The 17371-nt window shown below is 37.2% G+C and overlaps 1 protein-coding gene across 12 annotated transcripts in view; it reads right to left on the bottom strand.

The window, feature by feature from the left end:
• Positions 1–17371, bottom strand: part of MAP3K13 (mitogen-activated protein kinase kinase kinase 13) — a 159480-nt gene that overhangs the window by 29245 nt on the left and 112864 nt on the right. For 8 of the 12 annotated variants that reach the window (XM_086397522.1, XM_086397503.1, XM_086397596.1 and 5 more), the window contains 2 exons: positions 7528–7711; positions 1970–2161 (listed from right to left, as the gene is read on the bottom strand). In XM_086397522.1, the coding sequence (XP_086253648.1) occupies positions 1970–2161; positions 7528–7711 (376 nt within the window). Of the gene's footprint in view, positions 1–1969; positions 2162–7527; positions 7712–8066; positions 8166–12371; positions 12432–17371 lie in introns of those variants that run through there. The other 4 variants (XM_086397578.1, XM_086397589.1, XM_086397572.1 and 1 more) reach the window with 3 other exon arrangements.

Here is a 17371-nt window from a genome sequence, read left to right as displayed (position 1 = left end):
TGGTCTCATAAAATTTTCACTTGAATTAAATGAGAGAAGCTATGTAAAGCACCCATCTCCATAAACACTGATTCTCATCCTTGCCAGTCTCAGACAATCCAATGGGAAAATCACTTCTTTTAAAGCACTGTTTAAATAATGGCCAATTAAAATCATGCATGGAACCATGACACACAGGATTCATTAATATAAAAGGCAAGTAAGTATGCTGGGACTCTGTTAATGTTGCTAAGGAAAAGCAGGAATAAATTTAAGAATTTAAGCTCAGATTCTACATAAGTCATGTGTAAAATATTTTACTTGTTATAATTTGTTATTTATATAATTTGTTACATATTTTACTTGTTATAATAGTGATCTGGGATGTGACCTGGGGCAAGCTGCTTTTGCTAGCCTCAGAGTATAACCTAGTACCAGGCAAATCCAGAGTCCTAGCACCCTCACACACTGCCTGAATTCACTTGAAATAACCTGTTTAGAACATTAGAATGTTAAGGAGTTAGGGGTTCAGAGGCTTAATGATATACAGAAATAATTTGAACAGTAAGTCTTTTTTTGGGAGGTGGGCAGCAATCCACACAGCTTGAACCTGGGCCACAGCAGTGAAAGTGCTGAGTCCTAACCACTGAAGAGCCAGAGAATTCCCTAAAATAATTCTTAAGGAGAACAAGCTGATTATGAAAGAGGTCTTCGGCAAGGTATCTTGTGTGCTTTATATGTATGCAGTGGATGACAGAAACAACAGATTGTGTTAAAAATGTGAACAGAAGGAATGAACACTATAATAAAATTTTTGTGTAAGGAAAGCAAAGAGAAGGTTTTTAGTGAGCTAAGGACGGTAATAAACATTGTTGAGAATAACAGTGATAAATTAGAGCTGCTTTGCAGTTGATAATCAAGGACAGATTTGTATCTCTCACGGAAGAGGGGCAGGACTCACTGTGGATCCCTCATCTTATCAGGACGAGGAAGGATCTCAGTTCTGGGTTCAAGCACTACCTCCATGACTTTGGGCTCTGAGCTCTAGATTATCTTACATAAAATAAGAATAATGATACTTATTACATCTCTTCCACACATTTTTTTTTTTGCCAAAATTAAAGCAGATATGATTAAGTATTTTTAAATGTTGTAAATCATGAAAGCACTATGCAAAAATGTTTGGGGAAAAGATTCTTTTCTGCTTATCTAAACAAAAATGTGATGGACAATAATGAAAATAATGTATAAAAATAGGAGCCACATTGAAATGTACTTAATCAATTTCTTTCTTCATGCACTTTGGGAAACTTGAATAAGCATTCCTCTTAAAGTGGGTTATTGGGAACCAAAGAATCATTCTGAAAACAAAGATTACTAGAAACAGCTCTGCTTCTCTTAAATAACAAATTTATGTTGTTTAATGGACACTGTGGAACTTTACCTGTTTACTTCTTTGCTTAGATTCTAGGAAGCTCAAAGCCAAATTCGTAGTCCACTTGTAGTGACGGTACAGAAACTTACGGCATACATTTTGTGGACAAGCTTTAGTTAATGTTTTCACTTTCTCTTTGCCTCTGGTTTATTTTTTAATCCATTTTTATTCTCTTGTATATATTTCTGAAACTCAGTTTTGGAAAATTGGTTTTCTAGGGGAAGCACACTAGGAAAACAAGTCTTCCAGTGGGAAAGTCTGGCATTCATTATCTGAGATGATGGAAAGTGAATTCTTTGGTTAATAATGTATTTTGTTTCATAGTTGTACAATTACAAAGCAACAAAAAGGGAAAACCATGCAGGTGCCTGGACATATCTGCCATATAGGTAAGTAAGGAGGTTAATAACTATCTCCAAAATATGCAAATAGAGATATCCACTCTGCTTATTTAAACTGAACTGCAAATAGTCTAAAAGCTTCATTATGATTGACAAAATTCCATATTTCAAAACAATAAAATAAAATGACTGAAAAGTTAGCTCTAGAACTCACTTAGGTGATTTGAGATCACGATGAATAATTTTATGAAGGTGCAAATAATTCATTCCACTTGCAATTCCCGTGGACCAGTCTACTAGCAATCGAGGTGTGATTTTCCTGCCAGCTCGCAAAACCTCATAGAGTTGTCCATGGGCACAGTATTCCATGATGATACAGTAACATGGGGCCTGAGTACAAACACCCCTTTCAAGAAAACACAGACATATACATGAACACACAGATCACATAAACGTACATGTATACATATTCATACTTTAAAAATATTTAATAGATTTAATAAAGACAGGTTTTCTATCCAAATTATTTATAAAATGCATATATATCCCGATTCTTAAATTACCATTTAAGTCCCCGTTGTCTACATGTTTCTTTGTTAGCACATAGATAATTTTAGTTTGTTTTGTTCACTTCAGATATCTATTGTTGTTTAGTTGCTAAGTTGTGTCCAACTCTTTTGCAACCCCATGGGCTGAAGCCTGCCAGGCTCCTCTGTCCATGGGATTTCCCAGGCAAGGACACTGGAGTGGGTTGCCATTTCCTTCTCCAGGGGATATTCCCGATTCAGGGACTGAACCTGTGTCTCCTGCTTTGCAGGTGGATTCTTTACTGCCGTGCCACCTGGGAAGCCCTCAGGTATCTATATGCTATGCTGTATTGGTGCTTTTTCTGTGGGACCTTGTCATTCTAAAACAAAGAGCATCTTTCTCTGAGACTTGTGTAGCCTGGACGCTGTTCTTTTAGATTAAGAATAATTTAAGTATCTTCTCTTAAATGGAAGTTTTATATATAATGTACAGAGAGAATTCAAGTAAAATATTTCTATTTTTACCACTAAATTTGTTGAATTTTAAATTACTCAAATTTAAGATAATTAGACTGAATATCAAAAGAATCAATTTTCTGTATTATAAATATCTGAAAAACATTTCTGTTTAGAATAAAAATAATGTCACACATTCTATTATACACCTATGCAGCCTCTATTTTCATTAATTCCTACATCTTCTATGAAGACTTCCCTGATTATTCCAGTCTAAAAAAATCTTTCTCTTCTCTAATTTCCTATGCTGCAATTATTTTTTTATATACTATTTTTCTCTCCCTCTACAGATTATCAGCTCCTCGAAGGAAAAAGTCTTCATGTTCTTTTCTTCCTATCGCATGGCTTAGAAGTTCACAGCAAGTTCTTGACAAAAATTTCTTAACTTCACCTGAACGTTCTTTGCTGATAAAGCCTTTGCACAAACAGATGCAGAAGCAAGGGGTAGGAGGAGGCATAACAACACAAAAGAACACCTTCTATGAGTCAGGTATGCCTACGTGTTAGTTAACTGCCTTATTTAATCTGCCCCAAATCACTGTACGATAGATACTATCTTTTCCACTTCTACAGGCTAAGGCTTAGAGAGGAAAACCGACTAGATCATACAGCTAAACACGACAGAGCTCGGGTTTGAATCCAGGCTGTCTAACTTCAAAGGCCATGTGCTTTCCACGCACTACACTACACGGCCTCCTTTCTTAAAGTTTGTTAAAATCTGTATAGACAAGCATACTGGGGATTCTTGTATTAATACTGTTATCTTATAAAAGTGGGAAAATCATATTAACTTTACTTCACAGTTTTGCTCTGAAAATAAGAAAATATAAAAAAAATTACCATGAGCAATTCTCTGTTGTCTTATCTCTTAATGATACGTATGCCCTCCTCCAAAAGAATATCATTATTCTACCTACAAGACTCCCAGCTAAAGTCCTCAACCAGCTACCAATTCATGTCCTATCTCTTAGGCTGCCATAAGTGGTAAAAGAATTTAGAAGCAGTGGCTTGTGAAAGTCTTAAAACAATGGCAGGTTATGAAGAAGTATAATTAGTTTTCATTTTCCCTGCCTTGATGTGCCTGTCAAATGCCACAAAGCTATTTCTATTACTTTCCTATCATTTTCTAAGCCCCCCCCGAATTCTTATCTTGATTAAAAAAATTATTATTTTTGGCTGCACTGGATCTTCGTTGCTGCATTTGGGCTTTCTCTAGCTGCTGTGAGCGGGTGCGTCCTTGCAGTGCGGCTTCTCATTGCAGAGAGCGCAGGCGCAGTAGTTGTGGTACACAGGCTTAGCTGCCCCATGACATGTGGGATCTTCCCTGACCAGAGACTGAACCCGTGTTCCCTGCATTGGCAGTCGGATTCTTAACCACTGGCCCACCAAAGAAGACGCTCATCTTGATTTTTGAAGAAAAAATTTTTTTCAAGTTTCTGTTACTTGACTTTCAGGAAACCTCAGTGGAGCACAAGTATACAGCAACTACCAATAGACAATTGAGTTTTTACTACAGAGAAATGATGAGTAAGGGCAGACGTAATGTAATGCACTTAAGAACAACAAAGCAAATATTTGTTTGAAACTACTCAGCGTCCTATTCAACTATGTTTAGCTTGTCAGACAAACATTGTCTAACAGTGGTATTCTATATACTTTTCATCTCTCTTGACTGACAAATGAGAAGTAATCATTCCATCAGCCCTGTACTATGACAAGGCTTCTTAGTAGCTATAAATAACAGCTTTATAATCACTTCTAATTGCTACCTTTTCTTCCCTTTGGCACCCAATTCCATTAGGAACAGGCAGGTTGGGTTTTCTTAAAAGATTCCTTAAAAAATTAGAAGAAAAAGAGAATATCGTATTCTTTTCTTGCACTTCCCTTCTGTGCATGGTTTCTACTAACTTCAAAAGAAGCTGAAAGTACAGAAATCAGTATCCAGAGAGATGTACTAACATCTAATCATGCTTTAACATCTTCCAGACGCTCCTGAGTGATTCGCTGGCCAGGCAACACAAGGGCACAGATGGCTGCAAACATAACACTGCACCATGCCTCAGGAGCCTGGTGTAATGGGCCAGGGACACAGTCTCACTATTGTTTCCCATGTAGAGGTAAAGACCTTTCAAGCATCTTCAGCCTAAAGAGTTGGACACCAATAAAGCAATCCTTATCCACAATGCTGAAAACTGTACATGCAGGTAGGAGGGTCAGAGGGTAAGGTGGGGAAAAGACTCTGAGTAAAAAGGAAGAAACAAAAGAAAAGAGGAAAAAATCTGGCTTCTCACACTCACCTTCTGAGGACACATTTCTACCTTCAGTTATCCACGACATCGTGCTAGAAAGCCCTCAGGCCTGAGACTCACAGCCTAGTTTACTTCGGGAGGCCAAAAAGCCATGCTCATCCATAGAATATTCTATGTCTCAAACCCAGTGATTTAAGCTTAAAATTTAGTTAAGTAAAAGGCTCTTCCTTCCACTTATGAGGGTATATCATGATATAATGACGATCCTCTCAGTGAAGTAAAATGAAGGAAAGGAGGGAGTTTCTCCACCCATTGTCTTGTCAAACTTATCATCTCGGGAAGGATTATGATTGGTCTCTATAGTATTTTGTTTTAGTCTCACATCCTCCTGGCCCTCCTAGGGCAACCAATAATAGAATCACTACAGCAACTGAAGTCTCTCCATGTCCTCTGCAGGGATGTTCCTTCTATAAGGAAATGAATCCAAAGACTCCATTTAGTATCCCAGTAGATAAAGCTTCTTTTCTTTTCACACTTCTTTCCCTTTCCATAAGGGGTGTTGTTTGGGAATCAAAATTCAACCTTCAGTTCAGTTCAGTTCAGTCGCTCAGTCATGTCCGACTCCTTGCGACCCCATGAATCGCAGCACGCCAGGCCTCCCTGTCCATCACCAACTCCTGGAGTTCACCCAGACTCACGTCCGTCAAGTCAGTGATGCCATCCAGCCATCTCATCCTCTGTCGTCCCCTTCTCCTCCTGCCCCCAATCCCTCCCAGCATCAGAGTCTTTTCCAATGAGTCAACTCTTTGCATGAGGTGGCCAAAGTACTGGAGTTTCAGCTTTAGCATCATTCCTTCCAAAGAAATCCCAGGGCTGATCTCCTTCAGAATGGACTGGTTGGATCTCCTTGCAGTCCAAGGGACTCTCAAGAGTCTTCTCCAACACCACAGTTCAAAAGCATCAATTCTTCGGCACTCAGCCTTCTTCACAGTCCAACTCTCACATCCATACATGACCACAGGAAAAACCATAGCCTTGACTAGACGAACCTTTGTTGGCAAAGTAATATCTCTGCTTTTGAATATGCTATCTAGGTTGGTCATAACAACCTGTACCCAAGATTTTTATTCCTTGCTTTGGGGATACGATTCCAATTAGAAATTGTTGCATGACATGTTTAACTTTATAAGGAGAGTTTTCTTAAGGAAAGGATCCTTCTAGGGGGCTGGAAGAAGTCCCTCCTAGGTTAGGGAAGGGGAATTTGTAAATTAGCCCGCTTTTTAGCTATAGCCTCATTGGTCATATTATTTTCCTATATATGAACTCAATATATATTATATAAAAATATACCAAGAGGCTCCAATTTCTAATCTTTCATCCTTCCTAAAGATTTTCTTTCCCGTTCTTCACCTTTCTTCCTCTTAAGCCACACATCATTCATTTGTTCAAGCCTAGGACAAAATTTTCAACGCTGGTAAGAGAAGGAGCTCAAAGGAAAGGTACAGGCAGAAGAGAGTACACATATCCTCTTGAAAGGGAAGGGAAGTGAAGTGAAAGTCGCTCAAGCGTGTCCGACTCTTTGCGACCCCATGGATTATACAGTCCATGGAATTCTTCAGGCCAGAATATGGAGTGGGTAGCCTTTCCCTTCTCCAGGGGATCTTCCCAACCCAGGGATCGAACCCAGGTCTCCTGCATTGCAGGCGAATTCTTTATCAGCTGAGCCACAGGGGAAGCCGATAAAGCACATATTCTCTTGGCACTACCAAATCTGGTGCCTTCCACAAATTTACCTCTGAGGATCCCTGTCAACATTACGAAAATGAGGGTCTAAACTAGAAAGATATGTTCACACTCTCTTTGAAAACAACCACTTTGTGAAATAAATGTTATCATTTGACTTACTATAATCACGAATTCTATTATTAGATTTAGAAAGCCAGTTTTGGACTTCCTTGAAAAGGATCTGGCAAAACCTGAGGCAGGGAGAAATATTCTGAAGGTGCCTGTTACTACAAGCTAATATTTCAGAAGAGACACTTATAGAAACTAATAAGAAAATACACCTCTATTTACAAGGAACTAATTGTTCTCTGATCACTTCAGATGCTAGCTTTGTTTTCTTAATTGAACTTGAAGGTGTTCAGGTTATCTTGAAGAGGCCTCTGTTATGCTATTGATAAATTACATTGATTCAGCAGATCTGACTGCATGGAAGGAGTTCACCTTCTCCCTCTCTGTCCCATGTATCTCCCTCCCTTCCAAGCACTGTGTGCTCTGGCAAAAAGAGCTATTAGATTATCAAATTCTCAAAAACGTGATTCTAATATAATAGTTCCTTGGTATCCTCCCAAAGCACCTACCACATTGCTAAGTCTGTAGAGTATTCTTAACATGTCTTATAAGTCAGGAACTTACATGTATGTACTGAGGGAAAGAAAATCTATTTCTTAAAAAAAAAAAAAAAAGCCTTGACCTACTTGAAAGCGATGATGTTAGGGTGCTTCAACTTCCTCAAATGCTTGATATCCGTCTCATTCTGTTCTCTCACTTTCTTGATGGCCACCTCCTCCGCTCGGAACTTGCCCAAGAAGACAGCTCCCTGGGCTCCACTACCCAGCCACTGCAGCTCTGAGATCTCCTCAAATGGCACTTCCCAAGTATCTAGGCACACAAGTGAGAAACAAGCATAAAGAGAGCCTGGAATCTGCTCAGGGGCCATTCTACAAGGCCACTCTGCAGGGACCAATTTCACCATCACCCAGAATGACCTCAACTTTTGTCTCTCACCTGGTAACTTGCTAAAAGATGGAACTTTTCTATGGGTCTTGATATCATAGAGATATTCACATGTATTAGTTTGTATAGATTTTAACCAGTGAAATCCTGCAGATGGGAAATCTCCAATATAATTGCCTCCAAACAAAACATATCCTGACACTCCCACAGCCCCACCTCCTCACTTGAAGCTTGCATGTTCAGTCAGTTCACCTATCTGTCTCTACATCATTATTCCTACCTTATCACCCATTACAAGTGTTGCTTTATTCCTTTCTGAATTTCTAGTGCAGGTGCTCAATTAATCCTTGTTGAATGCATTTTCAGTGATACTCTCCTGAGGACCTAATGATGTATAACAATTAAATTAGTATTTACCTTTTGTTTAGTACTTACTATATGCCAGATACTAGCAGAGTGTTTTAGGTCTGTCGTATGTTTAATTCTTAGAACAATCATACAAGTCTGGCCATATTATGGTTACTTAAATATGAGAAAACTAAGGCAAAGGGTAACCAGGCCTTAAACAACTGAAAGTCAAAATTGGTAAGTGGAAGAACAGGGCCAAGGACCTTGCAACTGGCTTGAGTCCAGGGACAGTGTTTTTTTTGCTATACCACGTTCCTTCCCATGAAGTAATTGAAAGAGAGGGTCATTTATTAGTCTTGATAAATTTACACATATAGATGCACTATTTGCCAGTTTCTCTTAAAGTTTAATTTCTGTTTGCACCAAAAATGTAACAGGGGTCATTTCTAAGTGGTGGCACTATTGATTCATGTTATGTCATTTACCCTTTTCTGTATTAAAAAATTTAAACTATAAGCCTATATTACTTTTATTTTATCGAAGTATAGTGGATTTACAATACTGTAACTTTCAGCATATATTACTTTTATAGTGAATAAAATACTATTTAAAATAGATCAAAAATTCAATCAATATGTGCTTTAATTTCATGAAACTTGAAAAGAAGACTATAATCCATTGATTATCCTTTCTGCCAGTGCATTATCGCTGCACTGGACAGAAATGAACATCAAAGAGCTAGGAGCCCCGTGAAGTGAGGAGAAGATGATGACAATGCTAAAGGTTATGAGAGATTCTTGTCAGATCACCAATCACTTAAAGGCTACAGTTTGCAGAACACTGAATTTAGTAGTGTTGAATCAGCTTTAAAGATATTCTGGTCTTGAAAGCAAATCAACTCACTACCTATGTTGATGAAGCAAAAGGAGAAAGAGTGGAAGGGAACTACATTTCTCTCTTTTCTAGTTTTCTCTACTTCGAGAGAAAAGAGATTCCATAGATTCTTAATAAAATGTGTTTTCTTGTTACAATGGTTAAAACATGACCTTCCAAATATAATAATACATAGTGCATAAAAAACTACAGTGAGGGAGATTAATAGCATGGGCATTTGTCCCATTCTTCTGGTATGACCAGCATTAAAGGTTTCTGCTCTACTGAAACTGAATAGATGCTCTACAAAAACAAACCTCTCTAAAACACAAATAGCTCACAAATATGAAATCACCAAAGGAACAAACAATACCAAGTAAAATTTGGGTGGGAACAGTAAGTTACAGTCTTGACTGCTTTGAGTTACCTCTATGGCATCTAAGAGTTTTCATCCTCATAGGCTTACTTGTGTGGCACACATGGGACCCAGGTATACTGAAAAGAGCTACTCATTAGTGGTCCAGCGAAGAACTGAACACAGAGCCATTCTGACCATCCTGGGGGCTCAGTACTAGCACTGGATTTTGAGCAAGAGCATAACTGGGCAATATTTTTCCAAATAACTCCATACAAATTCAGGTTACTCTAATTTTTAATACATAATTACTAAAATTAGACAATCTTTAGCTGTTTTTCTCTATTTACTCAATCTTTATTTACTGTTGAGTACTAGAAAACATTAGAAAATTCTAGAAAGAAACAGAAAAGCATATATTTTATCTGAAATTCCAACCCATATTCTGTTTTCATCTTATTTTAGTCTTTGTTTATATGCATATTAGAGAAGGAAATGGCAACCCACTCCAGTACTCTTGCCTGGAAAATCCAATGGACAGAGGAGCCCTGTAGGCTACAGTCCATGGGGTCGCAGAGAGTCAGACACGTCTGAGTGACTTCCATTCCGTTCTGTATATGCATATAGCTATGAAAGAGTGTATGTGATGTACAGTTTTTTCTGTTTTTTCATGTATTATGTATTCCCCATATATTTACAGTTTTTATTTATAAGATTAACAGCTGTTTACTGTATCCTCTTATCTTTGATAGTACTTAAGTATCTCTATTTTTTTGTTTGCTAATTTAAATTTGATACTTCTCTTTCTTTATTATTATTCCTCAAATTCAGTCCTTAAAGAGTATAATTTCCTGGTTCTTGGTGTACATTCCAAATTGCTATCCAAAAGGTTTTTGCTGACATTAGTAAAGCATGAGTCTCTTTTACTACAACTTTGCCAGCAATGACTGTTGCCAATTATTTTTTGGTGCTAATTTAATTAGGTATAAAATAGTGTTTTATAAGTGTGCATTATTTTAATTGCCAGTGAGAATGTTTTTTCCACATTTAATACATCTTCTTTGTATGAATTATCAAATTTACCCCTTGCCCATTTATTTACTTGGGTTTGCAGTTCTCATAAACTTGAAGGAGCTTTCTATTTGATACATATGAAGAGACTTCTTACAAAAGCATTTTTCTTTTAATTTCATGTTTTAAACAAAATACTTTTATAGTTGTCTGTAATTTGCTTTGTGATTTCTTCCACTGTCTAATCTATCTTCTAAGAGTGATCTATAGTTGATTTTTTAAGCTTAACCTTTGCATCTGAAGCTTAATTTGTTGCAGGATGTGAGAACTAATGCAAACTAATTTTTTAATATTGTTATTTAGTGATTTAAAAAATTTGTTAAATAATCCTTTCTTTTCACATCATTTTATAATGTTTATATTGTAACTTACTATATATTTTTATAAATAATTCCTATTTGATATTTTTATAAAATAAGAAATAAATGAATTATTAAAATACAAATGATAAGAGGGAGGAGCAGGATATGGGTAGGGGATTAAGTGGCACAAACTACTATGTATAAAGTAAATAAGCTACAAGGATATATTGTACAGCACAAGGAATATAGCCAATATTTTATAACAACTTTAAATAGAATAAATATATAAAATATTGAATCACTATGTTGTACACCTGAAACTAATATAATATTGTAAACTAACTATACTTCAATTATAAAATAAAAGAAATATAAATGATAAAAATATCTGGCACTCAAATATCAAAGGTTGAATTTATAATAAATACTAAAAATTTTCTTGACCAACAGTAGCTCATACCTGTGTTAATTCATCTATGCTCAACCAAATCTTAATTATCCATGGAAAAATAAAGGGGACAGCACTGGTAATTCAGGAACACAGAGTGTAAAGTAATACTTCAACCACCTTTCTGTCAATTGTTTCTACTAGAGCTGACTCCCAGAAGGAAAACTGATTCATGGCATTTTGTTCTCTCTGTCCAATTCCAATGTCCTGATCAATACCTAGTAGGGAGCCAAGGAATAGGAAAATGGCGGCAAAAAGAATGTCAGCAACAAGATTGTACAAACTGGGGGTCTGCATCACCAAGAAGCAAGATAGCTAACCTCATTATGCTGGAAACTGGCTGGGCTCCCTCCAGGGCCAGTCCCAGACTTTCCACTGCTTTTATATCTGTCCCATTGGTACTCTTCCCCAGCTTTTATCTTCTCTCTGATTCATCACTATGACTACAATCTTAATTCCAATACCCATCATGATCCCCAGGGCTGAGAAAAAGCCACGAGCCCACTCACTTTAACATATAAGTTCTCCTTTGTTTATCTAGACAAGTCTATAACAATACTTGTTCTGAGACTGGGAACTATTTGGCATTAAAAGATTTCAATTCTACATACTACCTTACTTGCACTTAACCACCAATCTACTAAATGGGAGACGAAGATATCATTAAAACTTTTTTAATCGAGTGAAATTTCCTCATAATACCAAATGCAGGGACACATCTGTTATATGTACTACTAGCCTTTGGTTGACTGTAATCCAGGATTAAAGATTAGCTCCCTGATCCTGGAGCTGATAAGAAAAAAAATACACTTAGGCTGGTGAATCTTTGTACAACCCACAGCAACACCTGCTCACAGTAGGATATCCTGTCATCTGCTGAAGAACTGGGCAGCTGCTGCAACCTTATAAGTTTAAACTGACCAAGCATGTTTCTTATTTGTTCCTGAAATAAGCCTTTCTGAAGGTCACACAATCAATTAGAAGAAAAATTAAATACTAGGTTATATGCTGCTGCTGCTGCTAAGTCGCTTCAGTCATGTCCGAGTCTGTGCAACCCCATAGACGGCAGCCGACCAGGCTCCTCCGTCCCTGGGATTCTCCAGGCAAGAACACTGGAGTGGGTTGCCATTTCCTTCTCCAATGCATGACGTGTTGGAACTCTTTGTGACCCCATGGACTGTAGCTTACCAGGCTCCTCCATCTATGGGATTTTCCAGGAAAGAACACTGGAGTGGGTTGCCATTTCCTTCTCCCTACAAGGTTATATAACAATAAAAAAATTTTAAAGGCTTCTTTAAAAGACATAGGATGTGTCTGTTAGCCTTCTTTATGAGTCTGAACTTCAATGTTGCGTTTGGATCCTGAGATCTCCACATTTCCACCAAAATAATTATTAGACTGGACAAATTATGACCTTAAAAATCAAATGAGTTTATCATATAAACAGATATCAGTAGGTTTTGTGTCTAAGCAGAGAAGAAGGAACTTCTGAAAAATAATAAATTAAGGGTGGTTATGTCTGGGCTGTGGGATGATAAGTGACTTTTATTTTCCTCTTTGGGTTTGTCTTTATTCCCAATTTTGGCAACACACTCCAGTATTCTTGCCTGGAGAATTCCATGGATAGAAGAGCCTGGTGGGCTACTGTCCATAGGGTCACAGAGAGTCGGATACAACTGAGCAACTAATACTTGTATGTATTTGTATTATTCCCAATTTTTAAAACAATAATACTGTTTTACATAGGAATCCCCAATCTCCATGTGACAAGGAACAGCTTTCTAATTTCCTTGAAACCTTAAGATCATAGAGGTAACAAGAGGGTAGAATGCATAAGGCAAGGAGCATGTATGAAAGACAGAGAAAGACAGACACCATCTATGGACTGAGAAAGAATGCTATGGTTGACAAATCCTGGAATGCATATCAGGAATTGACAGATTTACAGGTAAACCCCAATCTACCTATGGAGAAGGGGTATAGATGAGGAGGCTGGTATCAATTTAAGAGAAAGCATTTCAGAGTCAATTTTTTAAAAATGTAGAGTTGATTTATAATGTTAATTCCTGCTGTATAGCAAAATGATTCAGTTTTATATGTGTGTGTGTGTATATATATATGGGACCCTAACCCTATATATATATACACACAATCTTTTTCATATTCTTTCCCATTATAGTTTATCCCAGGAAATTGAATACAGTTCCCTGTGCTATACAGTAGAACCTTGTTGCCATCCATTCTATTGATATATGTCATAGTTTACATCTACTAACCCCACATTTCCAGTTCATCCCTTCCTACAACCCCCTCCTTGGCAACCACAGTCTGTTCTCTGTGTCTGTGAGTCTGTTTCTGTTTTGCAGATACGTTCATTTATGCCATATTTTAGATTCCACATAAAGGTGATATCGTATGGTATTTGTCTTTCTCTTTCTGACTTACTTCACTTAGCATGATAATCTCTACTTGCATCCATGCTGCTGCAAATGGCGTTTTGTTCTTTTTTATGACTGAGGAATACTGCATTGGCATTATTTCATTTTTGTAATGAGTGAGTAGTATTCCACGGTATATATGTGCCACAGCTTTACCCATTATTCTGTTGATGGACACTTAGGTTGTTTCCGTGTCTTGGCTATTGTGAAAAGTGCTGCTATGAACACAGGGGTGCCTGTATGTTTTTGAATTATAGTTTTGCCCAGGAGTAGAACTGCTGGGTTATACGGTAATTCTGTTTTTAGTTTCTTGAGGAATCTCCATACTGTTTTCCATAGTGGCTGTACCAATTTATATTCCCACCAACTGTGTAGGAGAGTTCCCTTTTCTCCACACCCTCTCTAGCATTTGTTATTTGTAGACTTAATTTTTTTTTCATTTTTAATTGGAGGATAATTGCTTTATAATACTGTGTTGGTTTCTGCCATATATCAGCATGAATCAGCCACAAGTATACATATGTCCCCTCCCTCTTGGATCTCCCTCCCATCTCCCACCTCCCACCTCATCTCACCCATTTACGTTGTCACAGAGCACCAGATTTGAACTCCCTGTATCATACGGTAAATTTCAACTGGTTATCTAATTTTACATATGGTGATGTTTATGTTTCAATGCTATATTCATTGCAGCCTGGCTTATAACCACTGAAAATAGTAAACAAACTGTCAAATGAGAAGATTGCAGTGGAATTTACCAATGAATTTGGAAAAGTTTCAGGATACAAAATTAATATACAGAAATATGTTACATTTCTATACACTAACAATCAACAATCAGAGAAGGAAATAAAGAAAACAATTTGATGCAATTACAACTGCATCAAAACAAATAAAATATTAAGAATACATCTGAGGAGGTAAAAGACGTGTACTCTGAAAACAATAAGACATTGATGAAAGAAATTGAAGACAACACACACAGAGGGAAAGATATACCATGCTCACGAATTGGAAGAATTAATAATGTTAAAATGACCATACTACCCAAGGAAGTCTAGAGATTCAGTGCAATTCCTGTCAAAATATCCATGGATTCTTCATAGAACTAGAACAAATAATCCTAAAATTTGTAAGGAAACACAAAATATACCCAATATCCAAAACAATTTTGAGAAAGAAGAGCAAAGCTGGAGGTATCATGCTCCCTGATTTCTAACTGTAAGACAAAGCTATAGTAATCAAAGCAGTATAGTACTGGCACAGATATCAATGGGACAGCACAGAGAGCCCAGAAATGAAACGATACTTGTATGAGCAATTAGTCTACAAGAAAGGAGGCAAGAATATACAATGGAGGAAGAGACAGCCTCTTCAATAAACGGTGTTGGGAAAATTGGACAGCTACATGGATGAAAGACCTAAATGTAAGATCTATGAAACCATAAAAGTTCTGGAAGAAAACATTGGCAGTACATTCTTTCACATCAATCTTAGCAATATTTTTTTGAATATGTCTTCTCAGGCAAGAGCAACAAAAGCAAAAATAAGCAAATGGGACTGTATCAGACTAAAAAGCTTTTACACAGTGAAGGAAACAATAAAATGAAATGGCAGCCTGCTGAATGGGAGATCATATTTGTAAACACTATTCTGATAAGGGGTTAATATCCAAAATGTATAAAGAACTCAAAACAACATAAAAAAGAAAACCTGATTAAAAAATGGACAGAGGATAAATAGATAGCTGAATAGATATTTATCCAAAGAAGACATATAAATGGCCAACAGGCACATGAAAAGATGCTCAACATCACTAATCATCAAGGGTTGGCCAGGAGTAGAGAAAAGGGAGCCTTTGTGTACTGTCGATGGGAATGCAAATTGGTGCAGCCATTATGGAAAACAGTATGGAGATACCTCAAAAAACTAAAAATAGAACTATATATAGAATTACCATATGACCCAACAACTCTACTCCTGGATATTTATCTAAAGAAAACAAAAACACTCTTTAGAGACCTAAATGTAAGGCCAGAGACTATAAAATTCCTAGAGGAATGCAATCCCATGCAGAACACTCTTTGGCATAAACTGCAGCAATATTTTTTTTTTTGGACCCTAAAGGAAATAAAAGCAAAAATAAACAAGTGGGACCTAATTAAACCTAAAAGCTTTCACAGAGCAAAGCCAAACCATTGACAAAACAAAAAGACAACCTACTGAATGGGAGAAAATATTTGCAAATATGCCTGTTAAAGGATTAACATCCATCATATACAAATAGTCCATACAACTTGACATATATATACATACGCACACACACATACATATACGACACAATGGAATACTACTCAGCCATAAAAAGAACAGAATTATGCCATATGCAGCAACATGGATGGACATGGAGGATGTTATGCTAAAGTGAAATATGTCAGATAGAGTAAGACAAATACTATATGATACACATATATTTTGGATTTTAAAAAATACAAAAAACAAATGAATATAACTAAAAAGAGGCAGACTCACAGATATAGTGAACAAACCAGGGGCTACCGATGGAGAGAGAGGGAGGGGCGCTATAGGGGTGCAAGAGTAGGAGGTACGAACTTCTGGGTGTAAGACAGGCTCAAGGATGTAATGTACAATATGGTGAATATGACCAACATTCTGTAATAACTGTAAATGGAAAGCATCCTTTAAAAATTGTATAAAAAATTAAAAAACAAACCCCTCAAATACCCCACTCTTTAGAAAAGATACATGCACCCTTACATTAACTGCAACATTATTTACAATATCCAAGATTTGGAAGCAATCAAAGTGTCCATGAGTAGATGAACCGATAAAAAAAGATGTGGTGTATATATATAAACACACACACACACACACACAACAGCATATTACTCAGCCATAAAAAAGAATGAAATCTTGCCATCTGTGACAACATGGATAGACCTAGAAGGCCCCATGCCAAGTGAAATAAGTCAGATGGAGAAAGACAAATACTCTATGATTTCACTTAAATGTGTGATCTAAAAAGCCAAACAAATGAACAAACAGCAAAATAGAAACAGAGCCATGGATACACAGAACAAACAGGTGGTTGTCACAGGGAAGGAAGAAGGGGGAGGGGAGTAATAGGTGAGGGAGATTAAGAGCTACAAACTTTTAGGGCAAAATAAATGAGTCATAGGCGTGAAATGTACAGTGTGGGGAATACAGTCAACAATCATGCAATCTCTCTGTGTGGTGACAGACAGTAGCTGGACCTGTCACGGTGATCATTCTGAAGCACACGGTGCACGTGTGCTCAGCTATGTCTGACTCTTCGAGCCTGACTCTTCGACTCTGGACTGTAGCCAGCCAGATGCCTCTGTACATGGAATTTTCCAGGCAAGAACACTGAAGTGGGTTGCCATGTGTCAAATCACTATGATGTGTAGCAGGAACTAATATAGTGCTCTAGGTCAGTTATACTTCAAAAAGAAACAAACTCACAGAAAGAGAGATCAGTTCTGTGGTTACCAGAGGTGGAGAGTGGGAGAGGGGGAATTGGATGAAGGCAGTCAAAAGGTTCAAACTTCCAGTTATAAGATCAAGGGGATGTAATGTACAACTTGATAAATATAATTAACAATGCTTATGTTACATTTGAACGTTGTTAAAAGAGTAAACCCTGAGTTCTCATCCAAAGGGAAAAACACAGAGGATAACTTAATTACAAGTACTAAATTGTACATGTTC

The sequence above is a fragment of the Bos grunniens genome, chromosome 1, assembly GCF_055505025.1.
Source record: "Bos grunniens cultivar Pamir isolate PY7600 chromosome 1, Bosgru_T2T1.0, whole genome shotgun sequence".
Taxonomy (NCBI): domain Eukaryota; kingdom Metazoa; phylum Chordata; class Mammalia; order Artiodactyla; family Bovidae; genus Bos; species Bos grunniens.
The sequence above is the reverse complement of the archived record's forward strand: the minus strand, read 5'-3'. Positions and strand labels throughout refer to the sequence as shown.